Source organism: Crassostrea angulata, chromosome 8, assembly GCF_025612915.1.
Source record: "Crassostrea angulata isolate pt1a10 chromosome 8, ASM2561291v2, whole genome shotgun sequence".
In the NCBI taxonomy this organism is placed as follows: domain Eukaryota; kingdom Metazoa; phylum Mollusca; class Bivalvia; order Ostreida; family Ostreidae; genus Magallana; species Magallana angulata.
In genome coordinates this window covers 3,912,359-3,936,848 of record NC_069118.1, presented here as the reverse complement: position 1 = coordinate 3,936,848, position 24,490 = coordinate 3,912,359, and the positions used below count along the sequence as shown (strand labels likewise).

Below are 24,490 nucleotides of genomic sequence, written 5' to 3'. Positions count from 1 at the left end.
TAATGCACACTCTGCCCGCTTCTAAAACATATTTTTAAGTAATAATTTAAGTAACAAAAATTTATTGTATCTAAATGCGAGTTCATAAACATTCCAAAATACATGTAGCTTTCATACGGTTTTGTAAAGATACTAGGAGTAAAAAAATTAAAATGAGAATGCATACGTGTTGTAAAGTTTTCAGTAATATAGGTAAAGAACAAACAACCACACACAAGGACAAAGTACAACTGTAAACGTTTTGAGTTGCTCCTATTTATAATTTTTAAATCAGTTTCGTTTGATAGGTTCAAACTTCATTAGAAACATTAACTTCTAGTTTATGCTTACTGAGTATTGATTTAAAAATCAATAATCTATTCGTATACATCTATCTTGTTGGGGAATACATGTTTAATTTAGAATTATAGCATCTTTTTAATTATTGTGTTTATATCATTTATCGGGGTATACCCATTCTTCACACTTTAGGTAAATTTCATTAACGAGTAGTAATGTATATAACATACGATTAATAATAGTCTAGTCAAGGTGAGCCCATTATTTATCAAATTGATTTAATCTTAATTTATTTAGAAATAGAAACAGTTATCAAACAATATGTATTTTTAAAGTTATACGTACATGTACAAATATTTAAATAAATGTGAATGTTTTCCTTAATAACACATATAACAAACCAAAAAATAAAATTCTCTGTTTATTTTGCCTTGAAAACAAAACACTCGCAATTTTTGTGCACAGAATAAGGACTTACGCCTACCCATTAGCAGGCGTAGATTTAAACCCGTCCCGACTAAGTTTCCGCCTTTTTGTGAAACGCAACTTAGTCTGGTTTTGAGGTTTAGTCCCTGATTTAGTCCGGACTAAGCTTACGCCTGGACGTAGGCCTTTTTGAGAAACGGGCCCCTGCAGTTTTCTGCTATATTACGGGCACAGGGGCCAAGCCCGTTTTAACATTAATTTGAATGTAACCATAAATAAAGAAAGGGGTCGAACTCTGACCCCGAGAAAAAAACTACCAGCTCGCTTCAAAGGCCTAATAAATCAATTATTTTTTAAAACACTTGCAATATGCATGTATTTTTCAAAAAAGTAATGTCTAAGATTCACTCATGCCGAATTTCAAGTTGATGGGTCTTAAAATAGCGGAGATATACGTCATTATTCTCTCGAAGTCGCCAGTTTATTTTTACTCGGACATTTACCATTTATTTATTCGTAAATAAAATAGAATAACGTTTATACATGTACATGCAGTTGATGCATTGTCTTTAAGTTGGTAAGATGACTTATGTATGATTAAGATTTTTTAAAATATCAGTTCTTTGGAATGAAACTGATATATTATAATTTTTGGATAGAGTTGAGCTCGTTTAACGATATAAAATACTTGTATAACACGATGGAATTTGTTTAAGGTTCTTTATTTCATAGACGTAAAGATTTCTTTCTGGAAATGAATATATACAATGTACTTAAATAATGCGAAATCATTAGCATGTATTGTGTTGTCCCATAGGACATCATCAAATATTTATAAACATAACTTTTGTAAAGTTTGATTAATAAAGAAATAACTTAACTGTCTTGTAGAAGGAAAATTATGAAATAAACATCAGTTAGCAAATACTAGTACCGGAGTTTTAAACGTTCAACTACATTTGATCAATCCGAATTGACGCGATGTAGAACTGTCATTGAACATGCTGAAAATACATCAAAGAAAGAAATATTAGAGTTTAAAAACTACACCGGCGGAACTTTTTATTTTGCTTTAATTAACAAAGCTAGAAAAGTTCCTTTAATTCGAATATTTTATCATTTTAATTGTTCCTGTGCCACTTTCAGCTACGAAGAGGTTGTCTTTTGTGTCCACGCATAAGCCCCATGGAGTATGTAAGGAATTGCTTTCAATGAAGCGGAGAAACACACCGTCTTGATCAAGGATGTGGATACGATCGTTGTTACAGTCTGCTACAAGGATTCGGCCCTGGCTGTCTGTAGTAATGCCGCGCGGTTTAAATATGTCCTTGGTTGAATATGGAGGACCTGTGTATGAAAAGCGAAATTTCCCGGCATGATTCACCACCACTACTGCACCAGCGTCAAAGTCAGCCACACATATATCTAGGTTCCTGTTTTCAATGACATATTTACTATTGTCATATGAATAAAGTGGATCGCCCTTGTCGTTGAACTGAATGATTTGTTGTTCTGTCGAGCCAGAATACCGCACAACTTTTGTTGCTTCGCCATTATCACTGACTACGACAACTAGGAGGTCATCAGCAGAAGTAACACAGAGTCCCCGAGGTCTCCTACCTGGCAACCGCATTAATTTCTCTATCTGTGTATTCTTCACTTTGTTTACAAGTCTACCTGTGTAATCGGTATAAACTAAATCCTCACTTTTTGTTAGCGCAATATCAATTGGTCTGTTATTAGAATTGTTTTTAATTGATTTCTGTAACTCTCCCTGGATGTTGAAGAGATTCATAATGTTGTCATCTCCACTGGTCCAGATATTGTCATCTCCCAGACAGGCCACATTATATAGCGAGGAATGTTTACTTTTTATAGTTGTGATGATGGATGGTTTATCCATCAGTGGTTTGAATGATGAAGAAGACGTACCTTCTGTTGTCTTTTCTGTGTAGACTCGCTCTTCTTTTGTGAAGGATAACGCTGAAAGGGAACCAATCTGTTGAGCAATTTGCTCCCTGTTGATTTCCTGAGGAGAAAAACTTGGTAAATTTACTTTCAATCTAGGAGGCAATTTCCTGAATACAGCATTATTGGACTTGTATGAAAAGACAAAGTTGACATCATTGGAGTCGAGTAATTTATGTACATTAATAATTGCTTGTTCGATTTCAGAAATGGTTTGAGAGATTTTATCTTCCTCATCATCTAGGACGATGGTGTGTTTGGATTCCATTTCATTTATATCTGATTTAAGTTTCTGAATGATAATGTCGATTTCTCTGTGCAAGTCGTCACCTTTTTTGTCGAGTGCTTTTGCCAATTCCTGAGAGTGTTTACTCAGACTAGCTTTCTGAACTGGAATGTTAGATGCAAGTTCTCGATACTTTGGAAAAATGGATTTCTCTAATTCTTTTAAATCTCTTTTCAAACTTTCCTTTTTGCTTTTAAAAATTTCTAATATGTCAACGAGTTTGTGCCCTTTATGTTTTTCAGAAGAAATGCAGAAAGCACAAATAGGATTCCGACATTGTTCACAGTGAAGTTCACACTGTTTCAGGGAGTGTTGTGGACATTTCGGATATGCAGGGGTGAATCCTCTGTGTTTGAGTGGCACCACTTTGTGATCCTTTGTTACATCTGAAATATGTGTTTCAACGCAGTCCTTACAAAGATTGACGTGACAAATGTCACAGTGCATGGGGGCAATGGAACCTTTGCATAAAGTGCAGCGTACAGCGTCCTGGGCGCTATATCGTGGATCCATAGTCACACTTTGCTTCAATTACGACACGATAAATCTGAAAAGGATAATTTGCTTGTATGAATTTATTGCTCATAATATAATTCCAAATTTGTTATGAAGTCATATTGTGATTTGTATATGTGTGTACCTCAATGGATCTCCCCCTTCTCTTAAACTTAACTACCGTTCACAGTATACAACATTTTGAAGAAATGTTTGAAGGACCGAGAGTTTAAATGTTGCTCAATGACATTTGTGATTTTACTTCATGTTTTCCTCTTCAAAAGTTCAACAATTTTTGAACGATCCTTGATAGTACTGTCATGTTGTAAATTTTGAATTTACTGGGTGGGTGTAAATACAAAATTTACAAGTTGTCATGCTGTAAATTTTGTATTTACACCCACCCAGTAAATTCAAAATTTACAACATGACAGTACTGCCCTTTTATTGGATTTAACTTTTAATTCCATTGATGTTTTAGATTTGTGTTCTATATTCAGATTATTTATAAATGTTTTTATCCTGCAAAAGTTCTTAGTGTTTGGTCACTTTTTACTACAAGAAGTGGGTAGACATATTTTGATATGGCAGATTACATAATATGTATGCTATGACTGACATTTCCATGTGTTTGGTATTAAAGTTATATAATTTTGCCATTAATATTGTCAATATTTTTAATTTATCATTTAAACTGTTTAATAAGTAGTTCGCAGTTGGTAATTTTCATATCACTTTTTGTAAGTATCATAATAGTGAGAGTGTGTCAGTAAAGATAAGATTTTTAGATAGCAAATTAAGTACGCATATCTGCCTAACTGTGATATTCTATATGTAAATATTTTATTTTATCATACAGAAATATATGAAAAATGAGCAACGTTAACGACAACGACGACGAGGACAATTCTAAACAGAGAGGTTCAGCTTTGGCTTAGTTGAGCTAAAAATAAAAACTTAAGTTTTGATTTCAAATCGTGTCTAGGTCTTGGTCCCTTTAAATTCTCACAATCTTACTTTTGTCGCGGCATTTTACTAAAAAATGCACGGTTTATGCTGCGGTTAATTGCATTTTGACTTTAACAAAATGATTCCTCGAGGAGAAAAAAATCGACACATATCATGTAAACGAATGTTTTATTATGAAGCAAAGAAAGCATGATGCGCTTTTTCTTCATTAAAACGTAACTTATTCAGATAAATGAGTCCCATTTGGTAGGAAAAATACATATGTACCATTAAGACGCTTGATCAAATAGGAGTCAAACCACCACTGTTCTAACCCCCAATATTGACAACCCAGAAATATACATGTATGTTGCATATTTACATTATCTATAAATGATAATAATCTATGTACCTGCTATCATAATTAACTAACAAATATGTTGCATTGAAAACAAATTAATATATTATAAACAAATCAACAAACCATTAAAAATCCAACATGGCGATTTCATTAGTATCTGGACACCTGTGTAAAAGCACGGAACCTATTAAAGGGTCGTGCGTGTACACGAACAAATTTCTGCCGGGCGAATAGACAATATACTTGCTCAAGTCTCAATGCTGTTTTAAATACAGCGAAGTACATTGCAATCTGATTAAAATCAGATCCTTGATGCTCCCGTTTTAATGATGTGTCAAAACGGGAGCATCGAGGATCTGATTTTAATCAGATTGAGTACATTGAAGCGTTTAATAGGGGTTTACTCCAGTTAAGTTTCTACGTAATGTTTTGACTGATCTTTGTCCAATCAGATCGTAGCTGGGCGGAGTTAAGACATTGCCGCTCGTGACTCGAATGAACGAGAGAGAGAGAGAGAAGGTGAATTGAGTAAATTATAAGTGGTGCCAATGAAGGAATAATCATTAGTTATAAACTTGCAAACACATTGATTAAGGTCTGTTAAAAATTACATGTATATCCTATATTGGTATAACTTTAAAGCGTTTTAAAGAACGATTGTGAAAATTTCTTTGGCCGCACGCCGTCGACGACATGTACATGGATAAGAATGACGTAGCTAACCAACTAAATTTCCTAGCATGCATGGAGTCCGAGAATACGGACATTAAATATTTTGAAATGCGAACGAATGATCACTTATGAACATGAAGAATTTAGATATAGTGTAAAAGAAAGGCAACGCAGGCGGATGCTTAGTGGAAAAGTAAAAGAATGGCGGACAAATTCGTCTTATGGTAAAGAATGTTTCACACTGAGTAACCATGAAGAAAGTTTTTATACAAAGTAAATTTACAACCTATGTTTAATTCCAGGAAGATTCGGCAAACTTTGATTTGAATATTAACGATAACACTTGTAATAAAAACAGTTTCTTAAATATCTGTACAGTCTTCGATGTTTGGCATTACCTCATCCTATTACTGATCTATAATATATAGATATAGTTGTCCCCTGGCCAAAGAATTTCAAAACACTTCAAAGTTTCATAAATTTATAAGATATACTAGACCGTGATTTGTCACTTTATACGATAACTATTGTTGATAGATAGTTCGCTCATCTGCGTCATCTATAATTTACTCCATTAACCAGTCTCTCCCTTTCTCTCTCTCTCACAAAATAAATTAAGTCACGAGCGGTAATGTCTCAACTCCGCCTTCTACGATCTGATTGGATAAAGGTCAGTCAAAACATTACGTAACAACTTTTCTGGAGTAAATGCCTATGAAACGCTTTAATGTACTTTGCTGTAATCAATGTTTTATTCTCACAAGCTTATCTTTTAAAAAGATTGGTGAGCTAGCGCTGTAGCCATCACAAACACAGAAGCAGATTTCTAAAACATTGGTTTAAATTTCTGAATCGATTAATTAACAATAAGAAGGCACAGTGGTGTACTGGAATTGTTCTGGAGTGGGGTCTCAATTTAGAATTGTTAATCTAGAGTGGGTTTCACATCGGCAATGGCATAGCTCATTGACTGTGCCTTAATCATTATGTATATACTGTAGTTTCAATTTCGAGGTGAAAATTTTCAAGAACCATTGGTTCCTTTTTGAAGCAATCGTATCTTCTCGGGATTTTCCGACAAGCTCGGAAAACATATCCGAAGTTGTTTTCCGAGCTTGAAGGAATTTAAGATAAAGATAGCTTTTTATCATAATATTGAAAATAACTTTGCATTATAAGACCTGAGCTATTGTTACTTTTTGAAATTTACAATAAAACACAAAACTTCATCAGGTCATGTGAAGACGATAAAACGAAATTCAAATGGTACAGTTTATCTATCGTAGTGCAGTATTCCCAGAATCCCCTTCTATGGAGTCGAGCATGCGTATTCCAGTGAAAAAGACTAACGTAGTTGCTAGCGCTCGAGAGCGCTAGCTATGATTGCGTGGACCCTGAGGTCCACGCAGAAAATATATAAGCGAGGTTAAACCGGATGCTATGGGGAAAATTCAGCCTGCGCATGAGCTAGCCTGGTTCCTGTGCGTAATGGGTAGCTCAGGGAACCAGGTTAGCACACGTTTATCTGAATCGGGATCGGGATTCCGTGCCATATGCACACATAAGTTCAAAGGCGCTGTAATTGTAAAGTTGTCAGTACAGATTGGCATGTGATATGAACTCTTAAGGCTTTCACGTTTTCGTTGGAAACACATGCAAATGGTCCACGTATTGTAGTCCTTTTTTAAAGGACAGCAACTTGTTGTAGAATATTATTATGGACATCATAGTAGTTGTATAGATAAAGTTCTCTAAGTTTTGTTCTTTGTATATCATTCCATGAGACTTAAAATATTATTTACTCAGAAATTGTTTTGGCTATAACAAAACTTTTAAATATCTTGGAGTGCGTTTTGTGACATGTTGAAAAGTTAACTCGTAATAAAATGACGATGTCAGCGTTTAAGGCGGCGCAGCAGTAACTGATACAATTTTGTAAAGACCATGAAATAAATGCTAAGCGGCTTTGGAGGTAAATGAAATTAACAAAATCGATTAAAAATGCGTTTTGTGAATAAGTAGTTAAACAACATTGAAAATATTTGAACAAGTATGACGACAATTAGTGGTTTAAAAGAAACCCCGAACGATATCAATGGACGTCAAAATGCTCAAAGACACATTTCGGCAAGACAGACCTTAGACAACAGTTAAGTAATACAGGACAAGTGTGGACCCGACAGATCGTTTGTCCTAAGAAAATATTTAAAACAAAAAAACAAAACTAGAAATATATGTTGAATGTGCACTCAGGTTACTTGTTCAAAGATAATATTTTTTCTAAGACTTTTTCGGAAATAAAACGTAAATGTTATCGTAAACGATGTAGAGGGTTTAGCAACAGCGTAAAACTGGAAATTTTCGACGTCGAACATTGCGCCGCCTGACAAAACTTGTTGTTAATAATTATTTATTTTCTCGAGAAATAAATAAAGTACAGATTTGAATTTTTCAGTATTGTTTGCCAAAGGGTAATTGAAGAAAACATAGAAGTCTAATGAAATTGCAGTGAACAGATTATAAATTATGTGTCCTGTCTACGCTATTTTGGGACAACCCTCGTAATCTTTGATAATTTTCTTATGGGAAATGTTTGCCGTGAATTAATACATGTATTAAGATATGAAACCTATATAATAATAAATCATATATGGCCTTTACTACCACCAATATTAACTGTTCTGTCGTAAAAGAAATACAGAGTTTTTTTTGCTTATTTATAAATTCATCAAGCTGCATACCAGGTTATAGGTAGAATATGCGTGAATAATGATTATAATTTGACAAACGTTTCTGAAATACCTAATGAATATCATACCAGGACAACCCCTAAAGCTCGAAACTAATTTTAATGGGGTCCTTGTATGGGACATAACTTTTCAAGGGGCATGGTCACGATTTTGGTCAAAAATTATTTTTCCGATTTTAATGTGTACGATGGTTCAGTAATGCATTTTCAATAGGCAACCAAAATTTGAGTGTCATTTGTTGAGTTACAAGCGAGTTACATAGCTTACAATTCTTCGCTATGTAAGCAAAGCTTTTGTTTACATTTTGAATGTTGAAGTGAAAATTCCCGTTTTAGACCTACAGTCAATGTGTTAATCGTTATATAGGAACTGTTTATTTAATGCTTAAAATGAATAAGGAAATAGACAAATCAGCTTGAAAAAGAATTTTTACTGGTATATTGATCCTATGTAAACAAAAACAGGACACGAGCCTTGTTTACATGACGAGGAATTGTGAGCCCTGTATCTTGCTTAAAACTCATCGACTGGCACCCAAATTTCATTTGATCATTAGGTATGCATTTCTAAAGTATAGTAAATAATAGAAAAACAGAAAAATGAAATTTGACCAAAATCGTGACCATGCCCTTTTAACGTTATTAAAGCACTACTAGATATGTTTTTAACTGTTACATGTTGTTGGATACCGTGTTGACTATAACATTCCCAGCACTACACAAAATAAACAAATACTGAGTATACGTGTGATGACGTTGATTTAATTATGAATTTAGTAATAATATACATATTTTCTGTTAATAATACAATTAAATTTAATCGAATTTAAAAATCTCAAAGAGATAATTTTTGCAAGTCTTCTCACCTTGTAAATAAAATGTCGACGCAGAAGTATTGATTGTGCATAGTCTAACGCGTTCGGGGACAACGGAAGAAAAATTTTAGTCTGAGTTTCTTTTGAGTTGATGGGTCCCCAAAAGAGGACACATTGAAGTTATATTTTAATCATTCTCTTATCTTGTGTAAAAAATGATATGGCGTTCCTTATGTTTATTTATATTGCACTGAAGAAATAATCTTAAAATATATATTCTGTCATCTTTTAAAAAATGTATTTTTTTTTTCAAACGACTTATATTTGCATGAACAAACTTACCAGAATAAGAAAATATTCATTTTTTTCTTTTATTAAATAACCTTTAAGTTAGTACTCAAATACATATTATACCAATTTTTAATTCCAAAGCAAAGCAAACGAGTCTTTTTAACGAAAGCATTTTCCTAATCCATTGCTAAGTCAGAATGACACATCATTGACTGATGACATACAAATTGAGACAGTCTCCCTGAAGAATGCAAACTGTCACATTTGTCACAAAGTTTTCTTTCATAATTATCGGCTATTGGTACTTTGCGGAACGGAACGGAACGGAACGGAACCAGTTAAGAGGCCCCAAAAGGGGAAACAAGATTTTTTTTTAAACGTCATTATTTCAATTTAACTTATCGTAAATGGAAGATTGTTTTACAAATTTTGCTGTTTTAATGAACTGTGTATTACATAAAATATGCTATTCATTGCTCTATAAGTCAATACACGCTTCTTTCCCGAGAAAACCTGGAGTCACTAGTTGTTTTATGATGTTTGATTGACACTGTAAATATAAAGTTGAGGTTTAAACCAAACTCAATTAATCTGACTGTGTGTGTAACGTCGTTGAAAATTACTTAAGTAATCTTTCTTCTGAACAGATTTCTTCTGATTCCGTTCCGTTCCGCAAAATACCATTACCCGTGTGGATATTGGTATTTAACGGAACGGAACCGTTTAAAAATTTTGAAATATAAAATATATCATAACAACTACTAGCTGTTTGTTTATTTCTATGTTATTTTGAGATAAATGAAGCAAACCAACAAATCATTTCATCAATTCAAACATCTTGCATATGTGCATATCACTCTTGTGTTGTGTACAGCTATAACTTTTATTTCATCTATGATACTGCATTACTTACACGGATGATATTACTAGTTTGTTCAGCAAGCTAGCAATAATGCAATGTGTATCCCATATTACGTAGAATTCTGAAATATAACGAGCCCATTCACAAGGAAAAAGTTTAATATTCAATACTTACCTTTCGTCTGAACAATTTTCTTCTGGTTCCGTTCCGCAAAATACCATTACCCGTGTGGATATTGGTATTTAACGGAACTGAACGGAATCTTTCAATTTTTTTAAATAATGGAAAATATCGTAACAACTACTCACCGTTCCTTGAATTTTTTATCAGATTCTTTAAAGATGAATGAGTCTATCAATCAAATCAATTCAGTCATCTTGTTTATTTGCTGATTATTAATTTCAGCGTTTGTGTGCGTGTGCTGCATACAACAACAACTCTGTTTTCATTTTTTTTTATCAATTTCATATAATTGTCACGGCAGAACTAACTAGTTGGTTAATTAAGCTAGCAAAAACACAATGCTTATATCAAGTAGAATTCATATTATACAAAGATCATTCACAGCGCAGGGATAATATCGATAAAAATACTTGATAGTCTTATTTGAAATAAATTTGAATGAATGATGATATAACAAATGTTGTTACCATAGTTATAAATAATTTTCTTCTGGTTCCGTTCCGTTCCGCAAAATACCATTACCCGTGTGGATATTGGTATTTAACGGAACGGAACGGAACCGTTTAAAAATTTTGAAATATAAAATATATCATAAAAACTACTAACTGTTTGTTTATTTCTATGTTATTTTGAGATAAATGAAGCAAACCAACAAATCATTTCATCAATTCAAACATCTTGCATATGTGCATATCACTCCTGTGTTGGGTACAGCTATAACTTTTATTTCATCTATGATACTGCATTACTTACACGGATGATATTACTAGTTTGTTCAGCAAGCTAGCAATAATGCAATGTGTATCCCATATTACGTAGAATTCTGAAATATAACGAGCCCATTCACAAGGAAAAAGTTTAATATTCAATACTTACCTTTCGTCTGAACAATTTTCTTCTGGTTCCGTTCCGCAAAATACCATTACCCGTGTGGATATTGGTATTTAACGGAACTGAACGGAATCTTTCAATTTTTTTAAATAATGGAAAATATCGTAACAACTACTCACCGTTCCTTGAATTTTTTATCAGATTCTTTAAAGATGAATGAGTCTATCAATCAAATCAATTCAGTCATCTTGTTTATTTGCTGATTATTAATTTCAGCGTTTGTGTGCGTGTGCTGCATACAACAACAACTCTGTTTTCATTTTTTTTTATCAATTTCATATAATTGTCACGGCAGAACTAACTAGTTGGTTAATTAAGCTAGCAAAAACACAATGCTTATATCAAGTAGAATTCATATTATACAAAGATCATTCACAGCGCAGGGATAATATCGATAAAAATACTTGATAGTCTTATTTGAAATAAATTTGAATGAATGATGATATAACAAATGTTGTTACCATAGTTATAAATAATTTTCTTCTGGTTCCGTTCCGTTCCGCAAAATACCATTACCCGTGTGGATATTGGTATTTAACGGAACGGAACGGAACCGTTTAAAAATTTTGAAATATAAAATATATCATAAAAACTACTAACTGTTTGTTTATTTCTATGTTATTTTGAGATAAATGAAGCAAACCAACAAATCATTTCATCAATTCAAACATCTTGCATATGTGCATATCACTCCTGTGTTGTGTACAGCTATAACTTTTATTTCATCTATGATACTGCATTACTTAAACGGATGATATTACTAGTTTGTTCATCAAGCTAGCAGTAACGCAATGTGTATCCCATATTACGTAGAATTCTAAAATATAACGAGCACATTCGCAAGGAAAAAGTTTAATATTCATCACTTACCTTCCGTCTGAACAATTTTCTTCTGGTTCCGTTCCGTTCCGCAAAATACCATTACCCGTGTGGATATTGGTATTTAACGGAACGGAACGGAATTTTTTCAAAATTTTTAAAATGTGAAACATATTTTTACAAAGGCAACATTTATTCATTATATAATAAATTATTTGATTTTTTTTTTAGGAAGAATTAGCTAGTTGGTTAATCAAGCTAGCGAAAGACAATGTTTACATCAAGTCGAAGTTTATATCAAATCCATTTGCAGGGTTATAATCATTTTTAAAAATAAATACTTGATAGCCTTATGAGTGGGCTGACTTATTAAGTTGGGATCAAACTTCAATTGCGCTTCTGTAAATTAAAATTCTGGGAAGGAATTAGACAGTCCTTGTTAGAGAAACTCGAAGATTCTAGGTCAAACTGGATATATATCTTGAAAGACTGCCCATAAGTATCGTCTGCATTCACGGGCCGGTGTCTTCGGAATCAGCTTAGTGAGATTGGAGAGAAAATGCATTGGCAGTAGTTTGCGACAGGACCATGAAATTCAGAGTGCAATCTTGCAAATTACAATTTTAAGTAATAGGTAGATTTGCAATTCGTTCGTTATAGATTGAATAAATGCCGTGCTTGTTATGATATTTTCCATTATTTAAAAAGTTTGAAAGATTCCGTTCCGTTCCGTTAAATACCAATATCCACACGGGTAATGGTATTTTGCGGAACGGAACGGAACCAGAAGAAAATTGTTCAGACGGAAGGTAAGTGATGAATATTAAACTTTTCCCTTGCGAATGTGCTCGTTATATTTTAGAATTCTACGTAATATGGGATACACATTGCGTTATTGCTAGCTTGCTGAACAAACTAGTAATATCATCCGTGTAAGTAATGTAGTATCATAGATGAAATAAAAGTTATAGCTGTACACAACACAGGAGTGATATGCACATATGCAAGATGTTTGAATTGATGAAATGATTTGTTGGTTTGCTTCATTTATCTCAAAATAACATAGAAATAAACAAACAGCTAGTAGTTGTTATGATATATTTTATATTTCAAAATTTTTAAACGGTTCCGTTCCGTTCCGTTAAATACCAATATCCACACGGGTAATGGTATTTTGCGGAACGGAACGGAACCAGAAGAAAATTATTTATAACTATGGTAACAACATTTGTTATATCATCATTCATTCAAATTTATTTCAAAAAAGACTATCAAGTATTTTTATCGATATTATCCCTGCGCTGCGAATGATCTTTGTATAATATGAATTCTACTTGATATAAGCAGTGTGTTTTTGCTAGCTTAATTAACCAACTAGTTAGTTCTGCCGTGACAATGATATGAAATTGATAAAAAAAAATGAAAACAGAGTTGTTGTTGTATGCAGCACACGCACACAAACGCTGAAATTAATAATCAGCAAATACACAAGATGACTGAATTGATTTGATTGATAGACTCATTCATCTTTAAAGAATCTGATAAAAAATTCAAGGAACGGTGAGTAGTTGTTATGATATTTTCCATTATTTAAAAAGTTTGATCGATTCCGTTCCGTTCCGTTAAATACCAATATCCACACGGGTAATGGTATTTTGCGGAACGGAACGGAACCAGAAGAAAATTGTTCAGACGGAAGGTAAGTGATGAATATTAAACTTTTCCCTTGTGAATGTGCTCGTTATATTTTAGAATTCTACGTAATATGGGATACACATTGCGTTATTGCTAGCTTGATGGACAAACTAGTAATATCATCCGTGTAAGTAATGCAGTATCATAGATGAAATAAAAGTTATAGCTGTACACAACACAGGAGTGATATGCACATATGCAAGATGTTTGAATTGATGAAATGATTTGTTGGTTTGCTTCATTTATCTCAAAATAACATAAAAATAAACAAACAGCTAGTAGTTGTTATGATATATTTTATATTTCAAAATTTTTAAACGGTTCCGTTCCGTTCCGTTAAATACCAATATCCACACGGGTAATGGTATTTTGCGGAACGGAACGTAATCAGAAGAAATCTATTCAGAAGAAAGATTACTTAAGTAATTTTCATCGACGATACACACACAGTCAGATTAATTGAGTTTGGTTTAAACCTCAACTTTATATTTACAGTGTCAATCAAACATCATTAAACAACTAGTGACTTTAGGTTTTCTCGGGAAAGAAGCGTGTGATGACTCATAGAGCAATGAGTAGCATATTTTATGTAATACACAGTTCATTAAAACAGCAAAATTTGTAAAACAATCTTCCATTTACGATAAGTTAAATTGAAATAATGACGTTTAAAAAAAATCTTGTTACCCCTTTTGGGGCCTCTTAACTGGTTCCGTTCCGTTCCGTTCCGCAAAGTACCAATAGCCTAATTATCATGATAATATACATGTACCAAATAATATATTTGCTAGAACGACATACAATATGTGCATGAAGTGATCGGTTATCCACTGCATCCAGAACATGTACATCTGAACCAGAGGAGGGCGGGGTCACACCGTCCTCCATTACAACCGATGAGTTTACAGTGCGAATTACATTGGTAGTTATTATGCGGACACATGAAACTTCCGATGACCTCTGTAGACACTAAAAAATATGAATAAAAATGTTAATAGATTTAACTAAATTTACCTCGGGTTAAACAATAAAACAAAATTTTCCACATATAAAGGTTTATCTGAGCACTACATACGCATAGATTGCTAGACTAAATGATGTTCAATAACTCCTAAAAGCTACATGAAAATCTTTTTCTCCCCAAAATTAGCAAAACATTTACATTGTATTTAGGAAGACATCATTTTAATACAAATGTAATGTAAATTATATCAATTAATTATATATTTATTTTTTATTGCATTTAAAACGATATAAAATAAATCAATACAAACCCATAAGAAGAAACGCCAGAGTAAGAAACCCAAACACCTTCATTTTGTTTTGCCAAATTGTAGACTGATATTTAAGAAAATAAAACTCTGCATTGAATTAATTCGATTTTAAAGAGGTAGAATTTCAATATGAATTGGTAATTTGCAAGAAAACTAACATTTAGCTCTTACCTAGACAGGATTGACAGGATTGTAAAGTTATTTTGATTTACTCAATTCAGCAATATTTGTATATACTGCTGTAACTAAGAGAAAAATGTGTTGCATAAAAGCGTTATGCACCATGTAATACGCAGGCTTGGGGTAATGCTAAATGTAATGGTAATGCATTGCAATGCATTACATGTTTTCAAAGTAATGCTAGTAATGTGTAATGCCACAAAATTAGCATTACAAGTAATGGTAATGTAATTAATTACTTTCCAAAATCTAATGTAATGCTGGCATTACATGGCATTACTTTGCATTACTGTGCTTATTTATGCATGTTCACTTTTAAAAATGTGATGAAAAAATGAATATTTGAAATTATATTTGATTAAATTTATTTATAAAGAAGAAACAATAATTCTTGAGATAAAAATGTTTTAATTGTATTATTAAAAAAGATTTTTAAAAACTTCATATTTGAATTGTTAATATTACTAAATATAACAGCACAATTTCATAACATTTTTTTGAGTGTTGTTATTAAGAGTTTTTAATCATTTAAACAATTTACTCCAATTAGTTTGCACTTCAACGTGTCAACAAAACACTATGCCCCCAGGATAATCTAAATATCAAAACAATCTATTGTTATAAGAAGTGCTAAACACCCCAATCCCCTTCCCTTTGCTATGTCCCAATAGAATAGGAGACACATGCACCTTTAAAAGCAAAATGAATGCAATGTCCATCCATGATGAAAATAAATATCACTTCCAATATTATAACCCATTTGAAAATAATTTTACTTACTTATTCTCTCTCTCTCTCTCTCTTCCTCTCTCTCTCTCTCTCTCTCTCTCTCTCTCTCTCTCTCTCTCTCTCTCTCTCTCTCTCTCTCTCTCTCTCTTGTATCTTAAGTACAATATACATTAGTTTGTACTGATAGAAAATACAAGATTCATGTATTTTTTCTATTATTGCACTTAATATATCCAAAGATAAAGATCGTCAAACAGTACTTTTCAGTCCAAGCTTCGACTTTTCCTGTAAAACATTTATTTAGTATAGCTCAGAAGATTTTCAAACTAACAGGATGCAGTTAAAAGATGAACCCTTTGAAACTTCGATCATAAAGTGCAACAGCAATCTTTTGTCTTAAAGTGCCCTCAGTAGAAAGAAATACGATTAAAACACCTTATCTTAAGAAATATAACTGGGAAAAACCATCTGTTTATGAATTATACAATTAAGTGTCCAAAATTATAGAGATTTGTGTAATCTGGGGAAATATCTGTATTTAGCTTTTAATAACCGCAACATTATTCCATAATTTTTTTTTTGTTATGCATGTAATTCTGTGTCTCTATTTTGTATCCTACATTGTATCAAGCCAAATGTCAATAAATATCATTTTACTTATTTGATACGCATGTTGTTCATAACGCCACAAGATGATTATATATTGAGCAAATAAAGAATGACTCTTGTATAGTCATTGAATTTGAACCTGATACTGAGCATGAACCTGTAGTTATGTTAAAGAGTGTTATATATTTGAAACTTTTGCAAAAACTCTTTATTAGCTTTGCTTTTTTAAAACAAAGTAATGGTAATGGTAATGCATTACTTTACTCATGTAATGGTAATGTAATGCATTACTTCAAGAAAATCAAGTAATGGTAATGGTAATTTAATGCCCAAATTCATGAAGTAATGGTAATGTAATGCATTACTTTACAATGTAATTCGCCCCAAGCCTGGTAATACGTGAGCTACACAATGACCATCGGGGTGTCAGAACCGTCACTACATCAGTATCAGAGTACGGTCACTGTAGTTTTAGAGATCGGTCTCGTAGGAATTTAATTTTCAAATACATATCAGCTAAATTATTACAAATTTTAAACATCATTGTACTCTTCATTTATGTCATGAAATGCAACACGTGTTATACATTGTTTTCACTCCAACAAAGTATAAAAGCAGCATTGTTTGTACATATCAAAATATCCATCAATCCTCTTTCTGGTAAGATACGTGGCTTTTTATGCCTCACATGTTTGTTTTGTCAACTTCTCTATTTTTTTTTTTTTGTTTTATGTTTTGATTATAATAACTTTGAAATATAGAATTCCATTTTAGACGAAAAAGGCCTTAGTTATAAGCAGAATGAAAGTGTTCATCCTTCTGACGTTGGCGGTTCTTCTGATGGGTTTGTACTCATTTTGCTGCAAATGCTAAATGTAACATTTTTTTTAGAAATGTATTTTCATGTAAATTTATATTTATATAAAACATCATGCTTTCGCACTGTTTAGATAAAAAGCAAACTGGCATAAAGAAACAGTCTTAAAATGAAATTATGCAGTAGTCCAAATATCTTTGTTTCTTTTATAAGATTGCATGATTGCATATGTATACAATATTCCGAGTTTGATCTTACTGATCCAATTCTTATTCAGTAACTGCATTGCACATTTTTGGTTTAAGATACAAAAAAAATCTGGATTTTTATTTGAAGTACTGTACATACATATCAATTAAGCTCTTCTTTTGAAACGTTTCTCTCGTCATAAGTTTCTACAGACGTAGCCATTGCTGGGTTTGGTTGTCCACTTAACAAATACCAGTGTAACGAGCACTGCCAGTCCATCAGCTGTAGAGCGGGCTACTGTGAATACTTGTTTAGATGCACGTGCACCGGGTGTAAAGGGAAGGTAAACAACACGAACAACAGTTACTCTGTTTTGAATAATCTTTCATAATTGCAATGATTATATTTTAATCATCAATCGAACTATTTACAATTTTTTTCTTTCTTTCTTTCTTTCTTTTTTTTTTTTAAAATTTTTTTTTAAATTTTTTTTTTAGAAATGAAGACCTTTCATGTTGGATTCTGGCCAGTGAAAGTGCAATAAATCATTTTCGATATGAAAGAAAAACTTTTAATTATTATTTTGTGAATGAATGAAAAAAGAAAATTAGATTCATTGTATTTATTCCACTGGATCATTTCCATTGACACGCTTTTTAAATTCCCATGGGTTTTTTAAATTAATGGTGTTTAACATCTTCTTTACGTAAAGGCATAAGTTTAAATTTGTCATAAACTGCAAATTGGCTGTAAATTCCTTGGTAAATTATAGTGCCTTTGCCAGGATGAAGTGTTCACTTTTGCCTATGAACAGAAAAACGATGAATCGGTCATTTGATGTGTATTTTATTATTAAAAACAAAATATTTACATACACTAAAAAATTCCTCCCGAAAATCCTATTATGTGTTCTTACAGTTGTTGAGAATTTAAAACTATGATCGAATTGATATCTCGATCCAAATAATTAAAATCACTTTGTAAGTTTATTGATCACTACATATTCCTTGTTGTTTCACAATATCAAATTGACATTTTAATGCAGAAAATAACTCATAAATTAACTGTTTTGTGATTTGATACATAATTTGTAAGCCCCCTTCACATGTATAATCAGGGTGTTTGAAAGTTTCATTTTTAGAAAATGTCCTGTATTGTAGTCGATTTTTACAAGAACTACAAACCAAAAAAAAAAAACAAAAACAAAAACAAAAAAAAAAAACCAAAAAAAAAAAACAAAAAAAAAAAAACCCAAAAAAAAACAAGAAAAAAAAATTCAAAAATCAACTATATGAAGATATCTTTATAAAAGGTGACATCACAGACGCCCGCTTGCGATTTATTGACTCGGCTTATTAAAAAAATGATAAGTCAAAATGTATTTTAGCGGCATTAAAAACCTTGACGTGATAGAAATTTATAGTTATCTTTAGTGCAGTGGTTCACGGTAAAGATACATTAAATTGCATTTAACTTGAAAGAAAAAGGAATGAAATATACCCAGTAAAAAATGTACATTACCTGCGCGTAATGTACGGGACGGAGCATTCCGGGGCGAACCGCCAACGGGGCGAAACGTCCCGCTACCTATCAGATTGATGTCAACAAAATGGAAGACGAAAACCAGAACATGATGCCAGTCCCTGATTATCCAAGCTTCCCTCTCTCCTCGTATATGTGTCTTAAAGTATTGAGTTGTAATGCACATTTAGCATGCCCATTTTCAGAAGCATACATTGACATGGTTCCGATGCAAAATGATCGGGAAGATGTGTACTTTTTTCCACTGCAGACTCTGATACCAAAAGCATATTCGTTTCTTTCGTTAGAAGCAAACAACTTTACAGGGATCCGAATAGCAGACCCAGAGAATGCGACTGAAGAACAAAAGGCAGCATTTCACTGTCTCCAAAACTTTCTACAAAGTGAGTAAAACGGTCTGGAACCTGTTGGGCAATTTTTTTTAAAAGATGTGCATTTATTTTGATATCAATTAAAACGTAGTGCTTTGTAAGGAATGCAATAAGACCACTATTTTTATGATAAGCCTTATGGTGTCCAGATAGGGCTATTTGGAAATCCTACATGTAACACTACTTCACAAAGCAGGCCGTCATCCTATCACAACTTTTCACAACAAGCAGTCAGGCTAAAGCATCTTTACACATCTCATCATTGTGCTGTTACCCAACACCCTGTCCTGCTAACATAACTCTCCTCAACATTTTGCACTTACACGACTTTGCACAAGATACTCGGACATGCTAAAGCAATTTCATATAACTACCTTAATATATTGACGCAACATCTTGCAGTCACTAAAAATGCTGTTGCACTAAAAAAAAAAACCCCACTACTTTGCACAATATTCTGTTGGGTAACACAAATTTACACTATCCAACTCTGCCCAGTCACACAACATGCTGTTGAACATATGATAGTACACAATTTAGCATAACTTGCCATCGTGCTATCACACAATATGCCACATCAAAATCATAACGCAATGGTGAGTTAAGTTATGTTGTGTTAACCAACTTAACCTGACAGTGTGTTGTGTTACAAAAAGATGGCGTGTTGTTGAGCGATCACGAGTTGTATGACAGAACTCGTTTTGAAAGCGCAGTTTTACTTTTGCAAGGGCCCTAGCTATCAGGACACTATAGTTAATACTAGCCTTATTCTGTTTTTATTCTTTTGTTTACATTTTAAATAAAAAAAACCCTTTAACTCATTCATATGGAACTGGTGATTATACATGTACCGGTATTAAACATATAACAAAAAACAGAGTGTTAGTACAAATGTATCTTAAGTTATTTGTGAATTAACTTTTTACACAGATCAAGAAGACCATGTTCAAAGTCTTCAAGCCATGAGGATGGAGGGTCAGGATGCCACCAAGGCGTGTTACACATTGGCAGTTCATCTATTTTCTCAGTTGGTACCCGGAGAGCAGGTTACCATTAACAGCAGAATGAAAGGCATCGACGAGTTACCATCTTGTCCCTGCAAATGTGGAAGAAATATAGACATTGGAAACACAGGAATTGGTAAGATCAACTCAAGATTTTCCTTACTGATGGGGATCTATATGGGACATTAATGAATCTTTTTTCTGGTTGATTTGGCATTGCAGAAAATAATAACTTGGTGCAATTCAGCATGTAGCTCAGATTAGTCGGTAAGAGGTCAAGGCTGCATGGTATTCATATTAAAATCAACATATATCCTCTAAACTTTCTTTTATCCTGATAATCTTTTGGTCATTGTAAAGTAAGTGTTAAGTCACAAGCACATACCGGTATTTAAAGAAGATAGAGGGGTAAATTTTTTATTTAACTAAAATTCATATTTTGTCAAGTCACCAAAAATAGACCTTGCTCCTCTTCACCTTATCCATTACAGTCATGAGTGATGGTGTCGTATATACACTCTGAACATGTCCAGCACACCCCTCATCTGAAAAATAGGAAAACAAGATCAAATGAGAAAACCCCTCCCCTCAACCCTCCCCCCCCAATTCTTTGATGTGCACCTGGTGCATGACATTGTAGATTCAGTAAGTTGGAAGAACTTGTAACTAATCCTTCAAATCAATAAGATATGAAGAATGTTCTGATGTAAAAAAAAAGTTAGGTGTGAATGTAACATGATGAATGTTATTTATGCCAATAATAACTTCATTATTTCAATGTAAATAGAGATAGTGTAGACTAATTATACAGGAAAAGAATATTCATGTTAACATTCACATGTGGAATTATTATATATTAAGCAATGTTTCATTATTTTGAATTGATTCCCTGGTTGTCGCCACAAAAATTATGTAAACTTTCGGAATCCCATTATATTTGTTTTAACCTTGAAAATACAGTTAGCTTCACCTACATAAAATTCTTGTGCCCTGACATATAGGCTGACATACTGATCCCATACATTCAAGGATGTGATTTAATACATTTACATATACTTACTGTTGGTCTTTGCTTGAAATTGTTAGGAATAATTAAGGTGGAGTAACACATCATCACAAAATGTCTGACCGCTATCGAAACGACATTTTGTTTTATTAAAAGGATCTTATGTACTGAAGCATGTAACTTACTCCATAGCCAAGTGGATAAAGTGTCAGACTTCTGATCCATTCATCCCGAGTTTGAATACCGCCAGGGCTTTTGTTGTTACTTACTGGAATAATTATTTTAGATATTCATTTTTAATCCCCAAACTGCGAATTTTTTGCATATTTGACATTTGTACAGTTTATTTATCATTATATCTTTCATTATCAAAAAATTTCCTGTTAATTTGAGTGACTTTTTCCAGGTGTGTTATTCCACCTTAATTACTTCTTTTTTTTTTCTTTGTATTCAGGTCATCTAAAAGTGTGGCATGGCAATCCTGATATTGTTATAAAGACAGGGGAAACAACAATTGTAGTCAAGAAAAATGTTAAAGACACTAGAGGGGATGACCCTGAACCAAAGAAATCAAAATTATCTGAAGAGGATGAGGAGGATGAAGACTATTCCTTTTATTCAGTGGAAGAAGGAACAGACATCTTTGAATATAAATTTCAAAATCAGCTGATTAGCCAAACATTGACTAATTCATTTATTCAAAAGAATCAGCATGGATTTATTAAGAGACTTGTCCCAGCCATTGGTTGTACGTACGACAATATCATTGTAGCCTTGTACGACCCTGACAGGGACATTCTTCTCAGAAGAGTTGCACCAATAAGTGTTTTGGAAGAAGATTCAGACAGTTTTAATCTTTTAGGAATATTGGAGATATGGCGTATATTGAATTTGCATATTGTAGGTGCTGACCTCTGTAATCTAATTGTGACTGAGTTGGACCAATCAGGATTTAGATCACAAATTGAAGCTAGAAAGGTGCTTAAGTATTATTCTAGTGCTAAAACAGACATTTCTATTGGTCAGAGTCAGAATATATTACCACCACTCTTGACTGTTATGAGCAATGTGAAACGGGGAAAGTTTGTTGTTAAAGGCATCAGTAATAAATGACCTGTTCAACATCTTCCAGTGTTACATGTATTTTAGGTGGCATTCAATTTTTTGGGACCGTAGAATGTTATTTTTATTGATAGTTGAAAATTTCATGGACATTATAAACTTATATTTACATCTACCAAGTATGATTTCCTCTATTTCTCACAGAAACCTATAGTTAATTCATAGCTCGATTAAAACAGCCAGACTGAAATCTACACGCCCCATTTATTGATTGGTCAAAATCTACAGCGTATGAAACTTACAGGACTGAAATTGACACGCTCTGTTTATCGATTGGTCGTAACCTACAGCGACCTAAGTTAAATCACGGACTGCACGAAATGATTATGATGATGTCAGACTCAAAGTCTCACAGGAGAACATTCCTTTAATTACTAAAGATTAGTTACTTATTAAGTTAAATTTAATCCAAACAAAACTAAGGCTGTCTTTTTTTACCACAACATCTAGCTATGAACTGCCCGAAATATTTTTTCAATATTGTAAGCTAGAATAAATCTCCACACACAAACACTTAGGTTTACATATAGCAAGCGATCTTAAATGTTCGGAGCACATTGATATCAAAGTAAACAAAGCAATAAAAATATTAGGTATCTTGAAAAAATTTAAATTTAGTCTTTGGGGAAAAACAGTCTTTCCAAAATGTATATTACCTTTGTAAGGCCAATTCTCGAATAAGTCTCAGTTGTTTAGGATGGCTGTAGTCAATATGACATTGACAAATTAGAAAAAGTTCAATTATATGCTGCCTGCATTGTTACAGGGTTACCAATTATTGCATCAAAAACATCCTTATATTTTGAAACGGGCTGGGAAACTCTTTCTGCTAGAAGAATGACGTCTACACTTACCACTATGTACAAGATCCACAACAAGTTTGTCCCTGAATATTTATCTCAGATCATCCCTAATATCAGGAGTAACGATTCTGCATATAGAACTAGGAACATTGAAAATTATAGTTTACCTAGGTGTAGAAAAGAATTATTTAAGAAATCATTTGTACCGGACACTATTCAATTGTGGAATACATTAAGTATAGGAGTAAGAAATGAAACTTCTTTACAAAGATTTAAGATTTCATTATATAAATCTAAAACATAGCTAAGCTCCCTCTTTTTTTACACATGGTAAGCGCAAGCTAAACATAATACATATCAAGCTAAGACACACTTGCGTACTTAATTATGATTTACACAAAATAAATATTATATAGAAAGCGGTAATTGTCGGTGTGGATCACCTGAAGATGCTTACCATTTTTTCTTCAAATGCAAAAATTATACAATCGCTAGAAATGATTTTTTTTCGTAATCTGCTACAACTAGATCATTTTCATATAATTAATACTCATCTTTTATTATGGGGCGATGAGTCATTATCGCTTGATATTAACAAGCAATTATTCTCATTAGATCAAGTGTATATCAACGAAACTGGTAGATTTGTTTAATATCGTTTATGTGCATGTTTCTTATTCTCGTATTCCGAATTCCACTTTCTTCTAAAATGTGCTCTATATAACAATCTCAGAAGTGAACTTTATAAAAGTGTTAATTTTTCGAATAATTCAAATTTATCTCAAGACAATCTATTTCAAACTCTTATTTGCAATTTTCCAAGACAAACTGCTAATTTTATACATTCTGCATTTGAATTAAGACAAAGTAAATTCTCACGCATGTATTAAAAATTATTACTTAGTGTTTTCAGTGACATAGGTCCAATGGGCCGGATGTGTGATATATGTAATTGTATACTACTCAGTTGTAAAAGATGTAAAACATGTCACTATAATAAATAAATGATGATGATGATATTCTCGTATATATCACTTATTTTCATTTATCGTAATAACAATAATTATTCTATATCATGCAATAACAGTTGTAAGTTTTGTATAA

General features: G+C 32.7%; 2 protein-coding genes across 2 annotated transcripts; one reads left to right on the top strand and one right to left on the bottom strand.

Moving 5' to 3' along the window:
- Positions 1-1,416: 1,416 nt before the first annotated feature.
- LOC128159856 (tripartite motif-containing protein 2-like) lies at positions 1,417-5,106 on the bottom strand. Its single transcript, XM_052823069.1, has 2 exons — positions 4,887-5,106; positions 1,417-3,506 (listed from the first exon to the last, which is right to left on the bottom strand). Exon 2 carries the CDS (start codon positions 3,470-3,472, stop codon positions 1,805-1,807), a length of 1,668 nt encoding a protein of 555 aa, XP_052679029.1. The 5' UTR covers positions 3,473-3,506; positions 4,887-5,106; the 3' UTR covers positions 1,417-1,804.
- Positions 5,107-19,082: 13,976 nt separating this feature from the next.
- Positions 19,083-22,587, top strand: LOC128157701 (uncharacterized). The gene is made up of 3 exons (XM_052820296.1): positions 19,083-19,463; positions 20,382-20,591; positions 21,916-22,587. The coding sequence occupies exons 1-3, from the start codon at positions 19,148-19,150 to the stop codon at positions 22,572-22,574; spliced, it is 1,185 nt and encodes a 394-aa protein (XP_052676256.1). The 5' UTR covers positions 19,083-19,147; the 3' UTR covers positions 22,575-22,587.
- Positions 22,588-24,490: the final 1,903 nt, after the last annotated feature.